Source organism: Puma concolor, chromosome D1 (genome assembly GCF_028749965.1).
Source record: "Puma concolor isolate L17-30 chromosome D1, mPumCon1.1.hap2, whole genome shotgun sequence".
Lineage (NCBI taxonomy): Eukaryota > Metazoa > Chordata > Mammalia > Carnivora > Felidae > Puma > Puma concolor.
The window spans coordinates 51,191,143-51,212,428 of record NC_141676.1 but is presented as its reverse complement, the minus strand read 5'-3'; the positions used below and the strand labels follow the sequence as shown (position 1 = coordinate 51,212,428).

The 21,286-nt window shown below is 39.2% G+C and overlaps 1 protein-coding gene across 1 annotated transcript; it reads left to right on the top strand.

The window, feature by feature from the left end:
• The first annotated feature begins 19,339 nt into the window (after positions 1–19,339).
• Positions 19,340–20,332, top strand: LOC147576675 (olfactory receptor 10T2-like). The gene has a single exon (XM_086676405.1). The coding sequence runs from the start codon at positions 19,340–19,342 to the stop codon at positions 20,330–20,332; it is 993 nt and encodes a 330-aa protein (XP_086532531.1).
• Positions 20,333–21,286: the final 954 nt, after the last annotated feature.

Below are 21,286 nucleotides of genomic sequence, written 5' to 3'. Positions count from 1 at the left end.
CAGTATTTACTCACATCTGAAATATGCTGGTCAATATGCTTTGCATTTGATAGAATTTTCTCACTAAATTTCTTCCTGTGACTCTGTGGTAGGGATGTCGGTCCTAATGTTACAAACATGGACTCTAAGGTATAGGTTTGCTTAACTGGCTATCCAAAGCCAATTCATGAATTCCACAAATATTTATTTGATCAAATAGCAAACAGTTGTCACAGCTTCTCCTATAATAGGGACATATCTAGGTCACCAGGGAAGCATTCTTGAGACTTATATATCCTCACTCACATCCATCCCAGGTTTCTGGCATGTTTTTCAAAGAGGAGAAAAGAAAAACATAAGGAGAAATTGGGATTATTTGAAACTCTATGACTCTGTTACTTTCTTTTTTAAATCCTGCTTTCCTCCTAATACTCAAGGGAGCTAGTGATTGAGAATAGGTCAGTATGACATCATTCTCATTACTTCCAATCACTCTCCAAGGGCAGAGTTCGAAGGAGTTGTTTTGTGATCAACTCACCCTCCTTGGGCTATAACACTTCTGTAGACTGAAAGGGACCTAAGCGATTTATTTTTCTGAAAAACCCATTTCCTGGTTTATCCGTGCTCCCACCCTTGCAGGTGGATTTAGTATGTCTAATTTCTCTGAGCAGTGAGGCCTACATAATTTGAGGCTGCATCTTGATGTAAGCCACCTGGCAGATTCTTTTGTCCCACTACCATTCGAAACCCTGCACAGTGGACACCATAAGCCAATCTACCTCCCAAGAGGTACATCAAAACCTTGGCCAGTCTGGGGAGTGCTGGGATCACTATGTCACTCATCATTCCTCACCAGCCTGAACTAGAGAATTTTCCTGACAGCTACGCTTAATTTGTGATCATAGGGCAACATTCAAAGGTGAATATTTACAACCAAGTGTTTGGAAAAGTGCATTTAAGTTTCTTTCAACCCAATCAGAAGAAAAGTCAGCTTTGAGTTAGGTTTTCAACAATTTTCAGAGAAGATAGGGATATTTTTAGAATTTTAAGTAGGATCCATGCCCAGCGCAGAGCCCAACACAGGGTTTGAACTCACAACCCTGAGATCAAGACCTGAGCTGAGATCAAGAGTAGGATGTTTAACCCACTGAGCCACCCAGGCACCCCTGATATTTTTAATGGGAAAATAAAGGAGTGCTTTATTGATTTATAGGTCTGAATTCTTATAGGAAATTAACAAGATTTACATAGAGTTTCACAAGGCTTATGTTTTCTCTAGTTGTAAATGGCTTTCTGAGTTCATATATATATATATATATATATATATATATATATATGTATATGTGTGTGTGTATACACACACACACACACACACACACACACATATATATGAGAAAACTTATTTCCTTGGCTCTTTTAATGAAGCTATATATTAGATCCACCAAAGAAATACTTGTTTTTAAATATCACAACTGCTAAATATGAAATCAAATGGTCTACCAAGTGGTCAAAGGGAAAAAGGTATGTGGGGTGGGGGAGTCCCACAAAGAATCAAATTGCCAATGGTTCACAGTGAAATTTATGATGAAATAATGGGTAAAATATGGAAAATGCAGGATTTTATAAATGTTTTTCTTTACTCTTTCCTGCCTAATTTTTTTGATACAATGAAAACACCAAATTAGCCTTGAGATTAGACCTGGAATTCTATTGCAGTCTGTTTTGTAAGGTGGCAGTGGGGGCGGGTGGGGTATTGAGCAGAATTAGAGGGACATGTGTTCACATCCAAACCCTGTTCTGTTACATATGTGTAAGTAGCTACTTTTCTCCATGGCCCTAAATATACCTCCTAGCAGGGTTACAATGCTATGCACATATCCTTATCTTATCAGATAATAAGTGACGAGTACCTGCTGGTTCCATTCCCGTTTGCTAAAACATCACATGGTGTAGAGACAACTTTTCCAACAGGGGCTCAGCAACACTTGCCTGCTCACAAGTCCCCTGTGATGCTGTACTTGCCCTTCTGCTTATTGGCTGTGTGGAGTCATTCCCTCTCGGCTGTGCACTTGGCTTTGGGATGGAGTTTGCAGTCCTGATCTCTGCAGCTTTCTAACCTCTCATAGCTTCGTCTGTGTGCTAATTGTGCCAGGAGTAGGAAAACTACAGCATTTCTCTCCATCCAGTTGTACCCTTAGTATATTCATTACTTTTAACTGCTGATTAACCCCCACAGCTACTTCATTATTAGTGGATAGAGCACAATGTTTGTGATAGAAATATAAAATAAAATTCCCACCTTATGTCAAAGAGGAGTCACTTCCAAACTCTTAAAAAGAAGAAAACAGTAAGCTGTATGAGGAACTTGTGCTCATGTACAGTTTTCTATAATTCTCTAATGCCCTTTAAAGATTAGTGTTTAAACCATTTTGCCCTTTGAATGACTGTGATGAGCTCACTCTGTCTGAAATTACAAAGTCTCTTATAACCTTAGGGCAGCATCTTCTCTATTACTTATGGTCAGAGCTGAGTTCCATGCACATTCCAGTGAGAGGTTCGTGGTCACCTGAGACCATTACCCCTTGACACTACTCCGAGTTTCTTCCTTTCCATTAGATACCAGGAGGATTGTTCTCTGTGGACCTAGAACTCATTGTGATGTCCACAAAACCTTGTTTTTATTTTGATATAACTTAGTGATTATTCAGGGAAGTTTGCTCTTATTTATATGAAAAAACAAATCAAGTATTTGAAATTCAACTTGTTCAAATACATTTTGGAATATGAAGGAGTCCCTCAAGTATTTTACTTCATATTCAATACCATTTTTTTTTTTTTTAGTTTTGAAAATGTGCCAAGTCCCGGAAGTCTTTCTGTCCTATGAGCAGGGCAAGGGAGAGGAGCCTGTCATACAGGCTGTTGCCTGGGGAATTGGCCAGAAGAAAGGTGGAGAAAAAATAATGAACACAGAACGTTTGTTGTGACTGCTTCCTTGTGAAATAACTCTTGCTGAAGAGGAAAATCCACTGTAATTGAAACCTCCATTGACTGCAGGGTCACTCAAAAATTTTTCCCAGTATGTAATGAAATTCTTATCTATCTATCTATTCTAAATGATTATTTGCGTGACAGAGAACACAAGGGGGAGGGGCAAAGAGAGAGACAGAGACAGAGAGAGACAGAGAATCCAAAGTGGGCTTCAGGCTCTGAGCTGCCAGCACAAGCCCAGCTTGGGGGCTTGAACTCAGGCGAGATCAATGACCTGAGCTGAAGTCAGACACTTAACTGACTGAGCCACCCAGGATCCCTGAAATTTTTGAAACACAAAGCCATGCTACAATAATTATCTTGTTGGCATCTGTGTATCCAGGACCTAAACTGTTCTTAGTATCCACTATTGTATTAAACAAACCCAAATCTTAGTGGGTCTAACTAAATTCATGCAGAGAGGTTCAATAGGGATTAACAGATATCTCAAATATCTTGCACACTCTAATCAGGTTGTTGATGGTTAGCTGTTGTGTGAGACCTTACATTGGGATTGAACCTTTCTGCATGTGCATGGTGGCTGGATTCAGTGGGTGAGCATTCCATGAGAGCCAAATGGATGCCATATCAACTTTTATATTCCACCTCACTTGTACTGAATTCTTTTCATTCAGACAGCCTGCAAGTAATACCCAGGTTCTAGAAGGTAAAAAGAGATTACGGCCCTTGATGGGACAGTGACAAAGTTCTGGAAGAACATGTGGGACAGGAATTATTGCTGTCACCATTTTTGGAAAATACATTATGGCACACATTAAGATTTTACTATATTGGCTTTATCACATATCTCTTTGTACTTTATCCATGTATTAATCCATCTTACGGTACAAAGGAAATTGCAGACATCAGTACACTTCCTCCTTAATACCTTTGTACACATATCAATAACTAGAGTTCAATACCTCTTACATGTTTTATTCTATGCAACTGTATGGAAATTTACATAAAGTAAAATATGCTAATCTTAAATGTATGATCACTATGAATTGGTAAATGCATCATCTGTGTAACTCAAACACCTCTCATTATATAGAATATTAGTGGGAACCTGGGTGGCTCAGTAGGTTGAGCATCTGACTTTGGCTCAGGTCGTGATCTCACAGTTCATGGGTTTGAGCCCCTCATTGGGCTTGCTGCTATCAGTTCAGATACTGCTTTGGATCCTCTGTCCCCCTCTCTCTCTGCCCCTCCCCCCACTCATGCTTGCTCGTTCTCTCTCAAAAACGAATAAACATTAAAAAAAGAATATTAGTATCAGCCTGGGAACAGTATCCCTTATACCCCTCCCCAGCGAGTCCTAGCTTCCCCCTAAGAGAGGCACCCATTGTTCTGATTATTTTTTTCACCATGGCTTGTCTTGTAGGTTCTGGAATTTCATACAAATGGAATCAAATCATATGCCCTCTACTTTATGAGATTTTAGTTTTCCTTTTTTTGTATACAAATGCAACTGATTTTTGTATGTTGATTTTGTGTCCTGCAACTTTACTGAATTCATTTATTAGTTCTAACAGTTTTCTGTAGAGTCTTTAGGATGTTCTCTATATAAGATCATGTCATCTAAAAACAGACTATTTTATATCTTTCATTTCATGTTCCTTCTATTTTTTTTTTTTACCTCGCCTAATTTCTCTGACTAGGATTTCCAGAATTGTGTTGAATAAAAGTAGCAAGTTTAGGCATCTCCAACTTGTTTCTGATCTTACAGGAAAAGCTTTCAGCTTTTCACTAGTAAGTATGATGTTAGCTGTGGGCTTGTCATACATGGTCTTTCTTATGTTGATTGTTGCTTCTACACATAATTTTTTGGAAGTTTTATATTATGAAAGGATGTTGAGTTTTGTCAAATGCTAGTTCTGCATCCATTGAGATATGATTTTTACCCATTACTTTGGTGTAGTGTATTACATTATCAGACAAAAAGACAGCTTATGGAGTGGGATAAAATATTTGCCAACCATGTATTTGATAAGGGATTAATATCCAAATATATGAGGAACCTCATAAATTAATAGTACAAACTGATTAAAAAGGGGTTAAAGGAACAGAATAGATATTTCTCTAAGAAGATGTACAAATAGCCAACAGGTTTATGAAAAAATGCTCAACATCATTAATCAACAGGGACTTGTGAATCAAAGCCACAATGAGATATCATCTTACTCCTATTAGAATGAAAATTATCAAAAAGACAAGGAATAACAAGTGTTGGTGAGGATGTGGAGAAAACCCTTGTACACAGTTGGTGGGAATATAAATTCATATAGCCATTATTGAAAATAGTATAGAGGTTCCTCAGAAATTTAAAATAGGACTACTATATGAACCAGAAATCTCACTTTTGGGTATATATATGAAGGAAAAGAAATTAATATCTCAGAGAGGTATCTACACCTCCATGTTCATTGCCACATTATTTGCAATAGCTAAACTGTGGAAGAAACACCCTAAGCATCCATTGATAAATGAACGGATAAAGAAACTTACATATATACATAATGGAATATTAGCCTTCAAAAAAGGAAATCCTACCATTTGCAATACTGTGTATGAACTTGGAGGACATATAGTTTAGTGAGATAAGCAAGAGATAGAAAGAAAAATATTGCATGGTATCTATGTGGAATCTAGAAAAATTGAACTGAGGGAAACAAATTGTAGAAGAGTGGTTACCAGAGGTTAAGCGGTATTCGAAATGGGATAATATCAGTCATAGAGTACAAACTATTAGTTCATGTACAACATGGTGACTATCGTTAATGTATTGTGTCCTTGAAATTTGCTTAGAGTAAATCTTAAAAGTTCTCATTACAAGAGAAAAAATTTGTTTATGTGTGGTGCTGGATGTTAACTATGCTTATTGTGATGATATCTCACAATACATGCATATATCTAATCATTATGTTGTATACCTGAAACTAATATAATGTAATATGTCAATTATATCTCCACAAAAAATGATTAAGAAAATAGACAAATCTAACTTTACACTTCAAGGAACTAAAAAAAAGAAGAACAAACTAAGCCCAAAGTTAGCAGAAGGAAGGAAATAACAGTGATAAGAACAGAAATAAATAAGAGACAAAAAAAAAAAAAATAGAAAAGAGCAACAAAACTAAGATCTGCTTCTTTGAAAGTAAAAACAAAATTGGCAAATCTTTGAGTAACTAATAAAAAAAGAGAAAAGACTCAAAATTAGAAATGAAAAAGGACACAGCACAGCTGATACCACAGAAATACAGAGGATCATAAGGGACTACTATGAACAACTAAACACCAACAAATTGGAGGACTTAGAAGAAATGGATGAATTCCTAGAAAGAACATAACAAAACTGGACCTGAAGACATAGAAAATCTGAACACCAATAATGAGTAAAGAGATTGTTGGAAGGTTTTTGATTATCGCTTCAAAGAAAAACTGAGGACCACATGGTTTCATTTATGAATTCTAATTAACACCAATTCTCCTCAAACTCTCCCAAAAGAATGAAGAGAACATTCCCAAACTCATTTTGCAAGGCCCGCATTACTCTGATACCAAAGCCAGATGAGGACACTATAGAAAAGAAAATTAGAAGCCAGTTCCCTAAGGAACACAGAAGCAAAAACTCTCAATAAAATAATATCAAACCTAATTCAACAGCATGTTAAAATGACTAGATACCATAATAAACTGAGATTTATCCCTGGCATATAGGGATGGTTCATCATATGCAGGTCATAAATGTGACACACCACATTAATAAAAAAAATTAAAATCTCATGATCATCTCCACTGATGCAGAAAAAGAATCCACAAAATTCAACATAGGTTCATAATAAAAACTTTCTACAAATTAGGAATTGAAGGAACGGACCCTGACATAATAGAGGCCATAGATGACAAGACCACAGCTAAAATCATACCCGATGGTGAAAGATTGGAAGCTTTCCTCCAGGAATAGGAATAAGAAAAGGATATCTGCTCTTAGTATCCCTCGTTTAACATGGTACTGGAAGTCCTGGCCAGAGCAATTAGGCAACATAAAGAATTAAAAGGCATCCAATCAGAATGGAAGAAGTAAAACTGTCACTGTTTTTAGATAACATGATCTTACATATAGAAAATCCGAGAGACCCACCAAAGAACTGTTGGAACTGATAAACAAATTAAGAAAGTTGCAGAGTATAATATCAACATACAAAAATCAGTTGTGTCTCTGTATACTAACAAGGAACAGTCATGAAAAATTCTGTGTTCTGTCTGTGTATGAAGTAAGAGTTCTGGGTTTTGTGCAGAGAACTTTGAAAGGTGGTACTTATAAAATCACTGTTCATTATTATTAATTTTTCTTTATTTTTTTAAGAACTCTTTTTTTAATGTTTGTGTATCTATTTTTGAGACAGAGAGACACATAGAGTGTGAGGGGGGTGGGGCAGAGAGAGAGGAAGACAGAATCTGAAGCAGGCTCCAGGCTCTGATCTGTCAGTGCAGAGCCGGACATGGGGCTTGAACTCACAAACTGTGAGGTCATGCCCTGAGCCGAAGTCAAATGCTCTGAGTGTTCCAGTTGAAAACATAGGATTTTTACTAGGACCCTCCCTCCTTGCTTGACCTTGAACTATAACTTCTCCAGCCTCTTACAGCTTCAAAAATCTCTGTTTGGTTTATCAGCAAGTAATCTTGGTTGTATGTTTTTTAGCCTCTCAGACACTACTTTACATTTAGCCAATTCCTCAAGGTGAAAAGTGATACAGGATGGTGAGCTCCCAGAATGGGCTTTTTCTGCTTTCCAGGATCATGGGCACTCAAGCCATTTTTGCTTTTGTAGCTCTTGTATGCCTTCAATTTTTTTAATGAGGACATTGTCCGTTTCCCAGCCCTTGTGTACTCTCAACCCAATGTCTCCTAATGGGAACGTCTTGTGAAACTATAGTACAATACTACCTCCAGGATGTTGACATTGCTATCGTTTTCTTTATCTTTTTTTTTTTTTGTAAAGAAAGTATTACAGTCTGTGTCTATTAATTCCCATATCTTAAATCTGAGTGGTTCTGTTTCTGCTGTTTGTTGTTAGCACTGCCTCCCACGTTTGGTACCTTGTTTCCTTTCTTGCTAGTCGTTATCTTTCATTGTGTGCTAGTTATTGTATTTGAATAATCATTGATAGGAATAATTGAGGCTTGAGTTCTTTGCTTATTCAGTTCACCTTGAGGCACTACCTGTCCTTGGCCATCTTCTATCCAAGTCAGGGCTTGAGACTCTACATCTCCAGGGCTGCAGATCTGCACAAGACTTGTTCCCTTCAGTTTTCCCTTTATCCTGAGGATACAGGTGAGGTGTTTCATTCAGAATTGTCACCTAGACGTTGTCCTAGATGTTGACTTATCCTCCTCTCGTCCCAAAAGAACACTAAATCCACAGCCTGGGTTGATAACAACACTTCCTTCTGACTTGTCAAATTCTCTCATGGCAAAAGCATTTTTTTAATAATGATTTTTTAAATGTTTGTTTATTTTTGAGACAGAGAGAGAAAGTGTAAGTGGGGGAGGGGCAGAGAGAGGAAGACACAGAGTCTGAAGCAGGCTCCAGGCTCTGAGCTGTCAGCACAGAGCCAGACATGTGGCTCCAACTCACAAGCTGTGAGATCATGACCTGAGCTGAAGTCAGACACCTAACTGACTGAGCCACCCAGGCACCCTAATAAAGATTTTTTAAGTAATCTCTACACCCAACATGGGGCTCAAACTTATAACCCTGAGATCAAGAGTCAAATGTTCCACTGACTAAGCCAGCCAGGCACCCCCAAAAGTATTTTTGAGTGTTAGGTCTACTTCTCTGGGTTCTCACAGTCGCTGGTGAGGCAATTCCTTGTTGTCCTCTAATGTGGTGTTAAAGATATGTTTAACATTGTATCATTTGTTTTGGTTGTGCTCACCACTGGATTGGTCAAGCTAGCCATTGCCTCAAAGGTAAACTATATGCATGTGAGTGGAAGACTAAACTTGCACATATGCACACAGGTAACCATATGGCCTGACAAGACAAGAAATGCCCTTACCTCCTGCATCTGTGCTTAGATGTTATCTTCCCAGTGAGACCTGCATTGACCCTTCTCATCTCCTAACACATTAGTCTTCCTTACTCTGCTTTATAATAATCTGTATTACCTTCTAGTAATCTGTATCACCAACTTCTTTATGTTATTGCCTTTCCCATGCTAGAAGATATATTCCAGGTAGGCAGGTATCTCTGCATGCTTGCCATATATATTCCCTAGCCTAGGACAATCCCTGAAATATAAGATCATTCAGTATAATTACATTTCTTTCATGCATTCAAAAGGATCATTCAATATAATTTTTGAATGTATGAAAGAATAGATGAATGAATGAAATGATTAGTGCCCTTTGAGTTTGTCAGCAAAAAGAGATTGTGTGTCTGAAATGCTAAAGAGGGGACAGGAAAAGTAAATAAGTGTGGTTGTTTTCAGCCTATGAAAGTGGTTAAGTCTATGCAGGGGGCAGTCAAAATCCAGTTCTCTCCAGTTTCCTGAGCAGGATAGGGTTGCCATGAATGAGTCACTCCAAGAGTTTGTTCACTCCTTGTCCCTAAGGAGGCCAGGAACCCTGCTCATTCCCACAGAGAAGTCACCTGTTTTGGCCTGATATAATTCACAGGTCAGTCAGGGACACCCCTTCCTCTTCTTCTCTTGGTACCACCATATGGTTACGGGGCCAGAGATCAGGTACACAGGCCAGAATGTCATGGGTTCACAAAGCCCATCTTCTGCAGATAACCTTCCTGTAAGAAAACAGTTCCATCAATTTTCTATCTGGTTCCACTTTGTCATTTCCTCTCAGAGGTACTCGGTCATACTTAGAATTATCACACTCATTGCAAGATAAAATGTTATAGAAAATGTCTTAAAGGTTTGGAGGTACAAGAACCCTACCTTATGGCAGAGAACAACTTTTGAAGAAAATATGTGAATTATATTTTAAAAGAATTTCAACTTTGATAAGGTATTTTTCACATGAATCAATGTGTGTTTCTAATTATGAATCTCATTTCATTAAAGTAACTCACCATGGGCCTCTGATTCACAATTTGATATAAAAAAATCCACCCCCTTCATTTACTAGAAAACTCCATACTGGCTTATGACATATGGACCAATGTATTTAGAACATAGGCACTATTTCCTTTTATTATTATTTTTTTACTGTTGGTTTATTTTTGAGAGAGTGAGACAGAGCACAAGTGGGGAGAGGCAGAGAGAGAGAAGAAGACACAGAATCTGAAGCAGGCTCCAGGCTTTGAGCTGTCACCATAGTGCCTGATGCAGGGCTTGAACTCACGAGCCGTGAGATCATGACATGAGCCAAAGTTGGATGCTCAACCAACTGAGCCACCACGCACCCCTCCTTTTATTATTATTATGGTATATGATTATATCAAATACCATAAAATAACAGATTGCATTGAGAAAATATTCTTCTGCCAAGCGCATTCTTCAGAGCCCCTTTCATCTCACTGTTCCTGAGTCTGTGGATGAAGGGGTTCAATATGGGGATCATCACCATGCAGAACACAGACACCACCTTTTCTGGTCCATTGAGTAGCTGGACTTGGGCATCACATAAATGTATGTGATGGTCCCATAGCACAGAGTGACCGCTGTGAGGTAGGACATACAGGTGGAGAAGGCCTTGTGGTGTCCCTTGGTGGAGCACATCTTCAGGATGGTGATGAGGATACAGATGTAGGAGGCGGCTCTGACACACCGTGACCACAATGATGGAGCCAGCTGTCAATGAGGGAGTAACTGCAGAGATACTGATACCAGAACAGGAGAACTAAACTAAAGGAACAAAATCACAGAAAAAATGGTTGACTTGAGTTAGTCCAGACTCTACTAATCAGAGCCAGTTTGCAGCAAATAGAAATCCCAGCACAGCAAAGAGCAAGTGCAAAAAGACTCATAGACAGAAATTCCACCGACATGACTGTCAGTGATGGGTGTTAGAACTAGTCTCTCAGGGAAGAGGAATCTGAGGCAGCAATCAGAACCTGATGTTTATATTTTTTTATTTTATGTGTGCATAGTAAAATATATACAGCCCTAATTCCTGCATATGCATCGAGACTGTCTTATGACAAGTTCTCCAAAAGCAAAGCCTTAGAGACCACTTCTTATGCAAGTGGTTTAGTGAGGAGTGATCTCTAGGGAAAACTATTAAGGATGAGAGAAGCAGGAGAAGCCAGATAAAGCTGTGGGCTCTGCTGAAGTGTAGCTTCATTCTGATCCCACAGGGAGCACTGGAGCAAGGAATGGCACCTCAGAGTTGTCCTACCCTGCAGCAATAGGGTGTGTTTGTCATCATTGTTCCTAAATCACTGTTTCATTCAGTTGTTGGCTATGGGCCACCCTGGGAGTGAGAACATGCACCCCCAGATATTTCCAGTCTCCTTTCAGTGGGGAGCAATTTTCAAAAGAGTGTGGCTGTGAACATTAGCAGCCAGCTCTCAAAGAAGCTGTTCACTGGCTTGGCAAGAGACATATAAGAAAGACACAAAAAATGTCTCTCTGGTTTAAAAGTTCCATCGTACCGTTATCTACAGCTCACTAGACTGTTGCATCACATCTGTTAGGACTGAGGTTCTGGAATGCAGTGGAGGACATCCAAAGTAAGTGCCTCTTAGGGCACCTGCATAGTTCAGTCATTTGAGCATACAACTTCAGCTCAGATCATGATCTCATGGTTCCTGAGTTCCAACCCCGTGTTAGACTCTGTGCTAACAGCTCAGAGCCTGGAGTCTGCTTCAGATTCTGTGTCTCCCTCTCTCTCTCTCTCTGCCCCTCCCCTGCTTGTGCTCTGTCTGTCTCTCTCTCTTTCTCAAAAATAAATAAATATTTAAAAAATTTTAATAAATTTTTTAAAAAGTGCCTCTCAAAGACATGAATAGACACTTCTCCAAAGAAGACATCCAGATGACCAAGAGACACATGAAAAGATGTTCAACATCACTCCTCATCAGGGAAATACAAATCAAAACCATGAGATACTACCTCACACCTGTCAGAATGGCTAAAATTAACAACACAAGATTGAGGATGCAGAGAAAGGGGAACACTCTTTCACTATTAGTGGAAATGCAAACTGGGGCAGCCACTCTGGAGAACAGTATGGAGGTTCCTCAAAAAGTTAAAAACAGAACTACCCTGTGATCCAGCAATTGCACTGCTAGATATATACCCAAAGGGTACAAAAATACAGATTCAAAAGTGTATATGCACCCTGATGCTTATAGCAGCACGATCAATAATAGCCACACTATGGAGAAAGTCCAAATGTCCATCAACTGATGAGTGGATAAAGAATAGGTGGTATGTATGTGTGTACACACACACACACACACACACACACACACACAGGAATATTACTTAGCCATCAAAAAGAATGGAATCTTGCCATCGGCAATGACGTGAATGGAGCTAGAATGTATTATGCTAAGAGAAATAAGTCATTCAGAGAAAGACAAATACCATATGATTTCATCATAAGTGAAATCTAAGAAACAAAACAGATAACGAACATATTGGGAGGGGGAAAAAAGAGAGGAGGAGACAAACTATAAGGGACTCTTAAAGATAGAGAACAAAGTGAGGGTTGATGGAGGGAGGTGGATGGGCTAACTGGGTGATGTGTAATAAGGAGGGCACTTGTTATAATGAGCCCTGGGTGTTGTATGTAATAGATGAATCATTGAATTCTCCTGAAACCAATATTGCACTATATGCTAAGCAACTAGAATTTAAATAAAAATTTGAAAATAAAAATATCTCTCCTAATAGAATTCCTTCTTAATGACCTTAGTTTTTCTCCTGTTTTTTTAACTTTATACAAATAAAGGGCTTCTTGGATAGGTATTTGTTCTGAACCTTTAAGAATGGGCAAGAGTTTGGATAGGTAAACTCAGGAAAAGGAATTTCCAGACAGAATAGACTTCAGAATGAGGAAAGCACAGAATGTAATCAAGAGACAGGGTAGTGACTGGCTTGCCACAATTATTGAGGGTTATGATAGCAGATATTGGAGAAAAGACTTGATTGCACATTAGGTGGACAATGGCACCGATGGTGGAAGAAGACTTGGAAGTCCAAGCTGATGAGAGAGGCAATTAGGAGATGTTGTGAATATCATGAATAGCAGTTAGTGCTTGGGAGTTTCTTTTTTTAGCAAGTTTTTCCCTAGCAGAGTTGCCTCATGAGAGAGAAATCACAGTGCTCCTGCTGTGTGTTCATTTTCTTCCTACTCCCCTTCCTCTGAACATTTCCCCAGGCAATAGCTTCTCCAGACCTGTCCTTCCATTGCCCTGTGTATAGGGCAGAGGAGATCTGAGGGACTTGGCAAATTTTCAGAATTACAAAATAAATGATATTTGACAGGGAGTAAAACATCCCTGAGGGAATATCTATATCCCAAGATATATTTTCAACATGTTGGATTTCCATCATTCTGATTGTTATTCAGAAGAAGTACACATCACTGGAAAGTCTCTATGGTATGTCGAGATTTAAAAATATTTTTGAGGACATCACACTGGGTACTAGATACATAGAGCACGAGACTCCTGGTGTCGAAAACAGTGGTCTCAAGATAATGGTCTCCAGTGGCCCAAGAACTCTCATTAAAATCTTCATGGTACTGAGTTCCATTCTTAAGGAATGGAGAAAACTCAACCTTTTATGTTATAGGAGACTCTAGTGTCAGAGGGGACTCATCACAGGCATTCAAAGGGAAAAATAGCCTTAAAACTTATTCCTGGGCGCCTGGGTGGCGCAGTCGGTTAAGCGTCGGACTTCAGCCAGGTCACGATCTCGCGGTCCGTGGGTTCGAGCCCCGCGTCGGGCTCTGGGCTGATGGCTCAGAGCCTGGAGCCTGTTTCCGATTCTGTGTCTCCCTCTCTCTCTGCCCCTCCCCTGTTCATGCTCTGTCTCTCTCTGTCCCAAAAATAAATAAACATTGAAAAAAAAATTAAAAAAAAAAACAAACAAAAAAAACTTATTCCTGAATTAGGAGACACATGAACTCACAGCAAGAACTGTAGAAAATCACCTGAGTTGCAAGACTGTACGTTCTTGTAGCTTAATACCTTGTGATTTTAAAGGACTGGAGGTGATCTTTCTGTGGAAGGTAGGAATTTTACAGTTGTTTTACTCCCTATAATGCACATTTTTCTATATTCTTTAATAATTAAGTACCCATGGGGTTAATAGCATGTTAGGAGGTATTAAAGAAACTGTGGCCTCAGAGAAGCTAGAAATCAAAAATGTCAACTCCCTACTTCTGGGTAGAGAGAGAATCCAAAAACCCCACAAGGGAAGATTTGGAGAACTGAAAACAGAGAATAGGATAGTAAACTCAAGGCAAAAGCCAGGTTAATAAAGAGGGCAGGGCTTGGGGAAAACAAACAGAAGGGCTGAGAAATTGGATAGGCATCTTGCTTTCCAGCACCTAACAAAGTCATCGGGAAGAATGGAAATAGTGTCATATTGACATAATTTTCTACCACTAATGTACTAGAATAGTATTTTAAAAACAGAATTTACCATCAACATATATGAAAATAATGTATCATGAAAGTCAAAACTTTTCAACCAAAAACCACGAGAAAGATTGTGCGGAGTACATATACCCTCACACCCTGGATGTTTCTCGGAGAAGCTTGCAAAAAACTTGTGGATATGAGTGGAGATATGTTGTTTTCAGAAAGCTCCTCTAGCAATACTGGGATGCCCCTTAGTAGATGATCACTTATGTAGGTCAAATGTGATTCAATACTACAGTAAATAGGGGTTATGTCTAGAGTTCACAAATGGTGGTTTCTCCTGGACTTTCCGCAATCACTGCTAGAATTTTGAGAAATTTTTTGTTCACCTCTTGTAAATTAAAATAAGAATGTATAAAGCATCTAAATATGCACTCACACTACTAGGTAACATTGCTCTTAAAATCTATTTAGAGAGCAACTAATTATCTTCAGTACATGTCCGAATAAAATAAATACTGAGTCGACCAAGTAGTGTATTGATGAGTATATTGAAGTGGTAACCATGGAGGCTTTCTGGAGAATATGCTATCCCATTTGTTCCTTCAGATTGTGAACAAATCTTAGCAAAAACTGTGCATTCATGAAGTTTAGCCTGTAACTTGGGAGAGACAAAATTTTAAAATAAATCTCTGCCCTATCAAATATAGGAGTCAAGCTAAAACTTTTTTTTAATTTAAAATTTTAAAAAGCCTCATCTCATCACAATAAAATGAGATGTGAATCTGAAAGAAGATATGACCAACACAACCAGGGAGGCCTGAAGAGGCTTCAAGAGGGAGGAGACATTGAATCATTTGCTCATGAGAGCTAAGTTTTAGCAGGCAGAGAAGGGAAGGAAGAACATTACAGGTTATAAAAAACATATGCAAAGTAGGAGAGCCTTGAGGGACATACTATTTTTGGAAACAGTGGGATGTTCCCCATATGGAGAAGGTTAGCAGCAGGAAATGAGGCTGGACAGGTAAGACCTTGAATGCCATGCCAGGGCACTTTTCGTGAGGGAGGCTTTATTATCAACTAGCCCTATTATCAAGCAAATAGGTCTCCAGACTCACTGCCTTGCTGTAAACACACTGTACGTGCACACTTACAGCCTTATCACCTTTGGCAAATTAAGTACCTTGCTAAGCCATAGTTTTATTACTGCAAACATGATCATAGTAATAGTACTTATCTCTTAGGATAGCTATGAGGCTGTAGGAGGTTGTGTAACTGACTCGTGCAATAAAGATTAGAAGTTATTAGAATTATCTGGTGTGTAAGCAAAGGAGATCTAAAAGAAGTCTACACTGAAGAGATGTAGCATGATTGTAGGTAGAACATAGAAAAGCTGGCGGTAGACGAAGAATAGAACTGGGAGAGGAAAAGGTGAGGCTGTTATAAAAATCCAAACGAGAGGTAGAGTAGAATGCAGGAGACACTTTTGAGTTAGGATCGTAGAACCTAGAAAATTTGGACAACAAGAGAGAATGAGGAGTCAAATTGATCTAAACTAGGGCCTGGAAAATGAGTAAAAGTCTGATAGGAAATAAAATGGTGCAGGGAAAATGGAGGCAGAGAGAACACCATGTAAACAAGGCAGAGCAGGAGCCCCTGGGTGGCTCAGTGGGTTTGGCGTCTGACTCTTGATTTTGGCTCATAGTTCGTGGGTGGGTTCAACTGGCAGGTGGGACTGTATGCTAACTGTGCGAAGCCTACTTGGGATCCTCTCTCTCTGCCTCTCCCATGCACGTGCACTGTCTTTCTCTCTCTCTCTCTCTCTCAAAAATAAATAAATAAACTTAAAAAGAAAATTTGAAAAAGAGAAAAGGCACGGCAGCATGAGGATCGTGAGGTGCGTGGAAAATGGAGGGTACTTTGCCTGATTGGGTAGATGGAAGGATATGATAGAAACTGAGCCAGGAGCAGTATTTGGGGATCAGTTGTGATGAGGATTGGACATCATGCTGGGGTATATTGATTTCCTCCTATACACAGCTATTCACTATTTTTGATGCTATCAGTGACTTAACATATCCTGTGTTTAGGAATCTAACATCTGGTTACAGGGTGGTGAATGAAATAAAGATGCAACAGATTTACGCCTAATAACAACTATGCAGGCACCATACCCACCCTGTGGGAAAGTTCCAGAACAATAGCAGGGGGAATTAAAAAAAAAGATGAGGGCAATCAGACATCTGGAATTTTGGAAGTGGCTTAATGGTAAATAAAGGTGAAGAAAGAGTCAAAATTGGGTCTGATGGGGGAAATATGAAAATTCTGTGTTCAATACTTAGAGGGCACACTGGCACTGGAAATGTGCCAGAGGACATTGGGGATTCTTTTTTGGTGGGGGCAGAAATTGGAGAATCACACAAGGTAAGTGGTAGCTGAAGCAATGAGAATGGAAAAACATTTCCTTTAGAGGTGAATAGACAGGGAACCTTCCAAGGAAACGAAGCATGGTGTGGTCTCAAAGACAAGCCGTATGGGTCTAGGTTAAAGATCACTTGGGTGGATGAGTTTGCCACATAGGATCTTTGTGTTGGCTCTGAACCGTACCCGTAATATTCTCTCCCCTGATCTTCACCTGTTGGTGGCATATTGCCATTCTAGTTTTCATTTAAGCATGTCACCCTCTCAGAGAGGGAGCTTCCCTGACTCCACAGACAAAAGCAGTCATTTACTCCCACATCACAGAGATCCTAAGGGTCTGGTTCCATGTTGTTTCCCATGTAGAAAAATGCTTGGCACATCATATGCATGTAGTCAATATGTATTGAATGAATTCATGACTTCTATAGTCATTTAACCACTCTGTGCTTTGGTTTCATCTTTTAGAAGTCAGAATGAGAATTCCATATAGACCGGTGAGGATTATGTGAGACAGCTCTATCTAACCCCAGCACATTATAAGTATTAAGCAGGTACTGGTTACCTGGCCTGACTCCTCTTGTATTCTTTGCCTACAAACGACAGTGCAAATAGAAAACAGCAACTCTTCAGCTCACAATATATTTGTTTTCTTCTTGTCTTCTTTTGTTTTTAATCTTTGTGAACCCGATGGAATAATTTCCAGGCAGTGTTTATTTCTTTCTCTTGTACACTCCTTCATTTTCCACTGCTGATACTTTACTATTTTTCTTTCCCTTCACCTTTAACAGTGACTGAAGTTAAAATTAAAATTCTCTTGGAGCATCTGGGTGAAGCGTCTAACTTCCGCTCAGGCCATGATCTCACAGCTTGTGGATCTGAGCCTTGCATCAGGTTCTGCGCTGACACCTCAGAGCCTGGAGCCTGCTTCTAATTCTGTGTCTCCCTCTCTCTCTGCCCCCTCCCTGCTTGTACTCTGTCTGTCTTTCTGTCTGTCTCTCCCCCCACCCCTTTCAAAACAAATAAACATAATAATACAAAATTTTTTAATTAAAATTCTATCAAGTGTCTTCCTATCACTTCTCTGTCCTCACCTGTTATAAGACCAGATGTTTAATGAAAAATCTAAATAGAAATATGATTTCCCAAATTGATCTGAGAAATTTGAGCTGATTCTATTCAGATCTGCAGTTCAGAGCAAACCACATAACAACTATACCTGCTAGAAAATATCCTGGATGTTTTGCTAAAAACTCAAAAGTTGACTAGAATGTTATGACCAGAATATGCCATTCTAGAATGAGACAGTACTTTCAAAATCGCGTTAAGTTCAAACTACTCCATTATATTGTTATATACACAATGGAAAAAAACTTCAATGAGAAGTTTTTAAGAACTTTAAAATTATTGATATGTATTAAAAAGCAAATAATATTGTATATCTCTTTGTTTTTAATCTTTGTGAACTGAATACTGCTATGGATAGAAATCTAGCAGAAGTTATAACATGTTATCTTCATTTCTATGGTCTAGTCATTGCTACAGTTATCACCTTTGGAGCTGGTTCATGGTGATGTACTGATGAAAAAGTATTGCATTAACCTCCTTAAATTTTTTATAAAGTTTTTTTTTTCAACGTTTATTTCTTTTTTGGGGGACAGAGAGAGACAGAGCATGAACGGGGGAGGGGCAGAGAGAGAGGGAGACACAGAATCGGAAACAGGCTCCATGCTCCGAGCCATCAGCCCAGAGCCTGACGCGGGGCTCGAACTCATGGACCGCGAGATCGTGACCTGGCTGAAGTCGGACGCTTAACCGACTGCGCCACCCAGGCGCCCCTTAAATTTTTTAAATGACATATTCATTTTAAACAATTTAAATTTTTGAATTATATTGCTCATTGAATCAATAGTTTACTAAGCACACCAAACTACCAAGTTACCAGTAGATCTCAAAAAGTATTTGAAAATGTGTCATCACAAAATCCAGTCGGTGAGAACAAAGCAATTTTATTCCTATTTTCCTGATTACATTCAGATCCTGATTGGAAAAGAGAGATATAAGAGTGCTTTTGTGAGTAGGATCCAAGAAGATATTTGGGCCCACCCTCAGTTATTCATACAGATTCTCATACTAGAATCATTCTGATCACTCTAACTCCTGAACTTGACATCAATCCAGTGTATTTAGCATCCCTTTCTCAGACTCTCCCCTTAAGAGTTGCCTGAAACTTCCTCCAGTTCCCCTGATTAAAGTCTAGGTGAGATCTGTGCAGTGGCAGGTTTTTATAACCATCTCAGAGTCTTAACCTCAAGAAGCTCTGCATCTTTGGAAGAAAGTTGCTGCCTGCATTAGGATGATGGGCAATCATACCACAGCGAGCACATTCCTTCTGTGGGGGTTTTCCAGTTTCCCAGACTTGCAGGGTCTCCTCTTTGTGATGATTTTCTTCTCCCATGTGACCATCCTAGCTGCAAATGTGTGCATAATGGTGGCCATCAAGCTGAGTCACAACCTTCACACCCCCATGTATTTTTTCCTCTGTGGCCTGTCCTTTTCAGAAACTTGTACCACTATGGCAATCATCCCCCGCATGCTAGTGGACTTGCTGTCAGATAGCAAGGCCATCTCTCTTCCTGAGTGTGCCACACAGATGTTTTTCTTCTTTGGCTTGGGAGCCAATAACTGCTTCATCATGGCTGCCATGTCTTACGACCGTTACACTGCCATTCACAGCCCACTGCGCTATAAGATCTTGATGACCCATAAGATCTGCTTTCAGTTCATGATGGCCTCTTGGACGGCTGGGTTCCTGGTTTCTCTGTGCATCGTCATCACCGTATTCAACTTGTCTTTCTGTGACTCCAACATCATCGAGCACTTCTTCTGTGACATCTCACCTGTGGTCTGCCTTGCCTGTGATTACACCTCCCATCACGAAATGGCTATTTTTGTGCTCTCTGCCTTCGTGTTGGTGGGCAGCTTTGTTTTCATTATGATGTCCTATGTCTTCATTGTGTCCAGAGTTGTGAAGATGCCCTCTGCCAAGGGGAAGTATAAGGCCTTCTCCACTTGCTCCTCCCACCTCACTGTGGTGTGCATACACTATGGATTTGCTGGCTTTGTCTATTTGAGGCCCAAGGACAGGGACTCATTCCGTGAAGACATGCTGATGGCGGTCACATACACAGTGCTGACACCTCTGCTTAACCCCATCGTTTACAGTCTCAGAAACAAAGACATGCAGACAGCCCTAAGGAAGGTATTAGGCAAGACAAATAGGTTCATCCCTCAGATGGGGAGTAGAAGAACGCCGGACATTAAAAATGTACAGACTGTTGATAAATAAAAGTGGAAAAAGTGGAGTATTTCTAATCAAATCAACCCTTTGTGTACAAAACATTTGAAGTATTAACTAATTACCTAATATATCCTGGCACCAGCATTTTTTCTAGTACAAACTATATATAGTTTTAAAATATGTGTAAATATGTGTGTATGCATATATACATATAAGAATGCATCAGTGAATCAAAACATGTTTTGTGACACAGTATTTTCACAGTAGGAGCTGAATGAATCTGTTAATGGATTATTGTTTTGGTGTCATTTCTAAGAACTTTTTGACTAGTTGTACATTTTGAATATGTTCTCCTCTTTTCTCCTCTTCTTAAGGTTTATCGTTATACATTTTACATCTAGGTCCTTATTGTGTTTTGAGTTAATACTTATATAAATTGTGAGGTTTTATGTTGAGGTGCTTCTGCCCTCCATGGATGTCTCATTCCTCCAGAGCCATTTGTTGAAAGCCCTTCCTTTCACTGGATTCCTTTGTACCTTTTAAAAAAATCAGCTGAACACACTTGTATGGGTCTTTCTCTGGATTGTCTTCAGCCTCAGTGGTTTATACATCTATTCTTTCATCAGTACCACACTTCCATCAGTATCCTTCACTTTATTCTTCTCTTTAAAAATTATTTTATATATTCTAGGACCTTTCTTTTTTAGTGCTTAGCATTTAGTGCTGTGAATTTTCCTCTTAGTACTGCTTTAGCTGAGTCTCACCTGTATTGATATTTGCCTTTTTATTTTCATTCTGTTGTATGTTATTTTTTAAATACTGAGGTCCCAGGTCTTTTTTTTTAATCATTTATTTTCTGTTTGGAGAACTTACTTTAGCAATCACTCAAAGGTAGTTTTGTTAAACAGAGCAAATTTTCATAGCTTTCCTTCATCTGAAATGTCTTTATTACTCCTTCGTTTCTGAAGGCTATATCTTGCCAGTTGTAAATACTTTTGCCAA

Excerpts from the sequence above, each read along its gene's own strand:
- LOC147576675 (XM_086676405.1), top strand. The coding sequence starts at position 19,340 with ATGATGGGCAATCATACCACAGCGAGCACATTCCTTCTGTGGGGGTTT.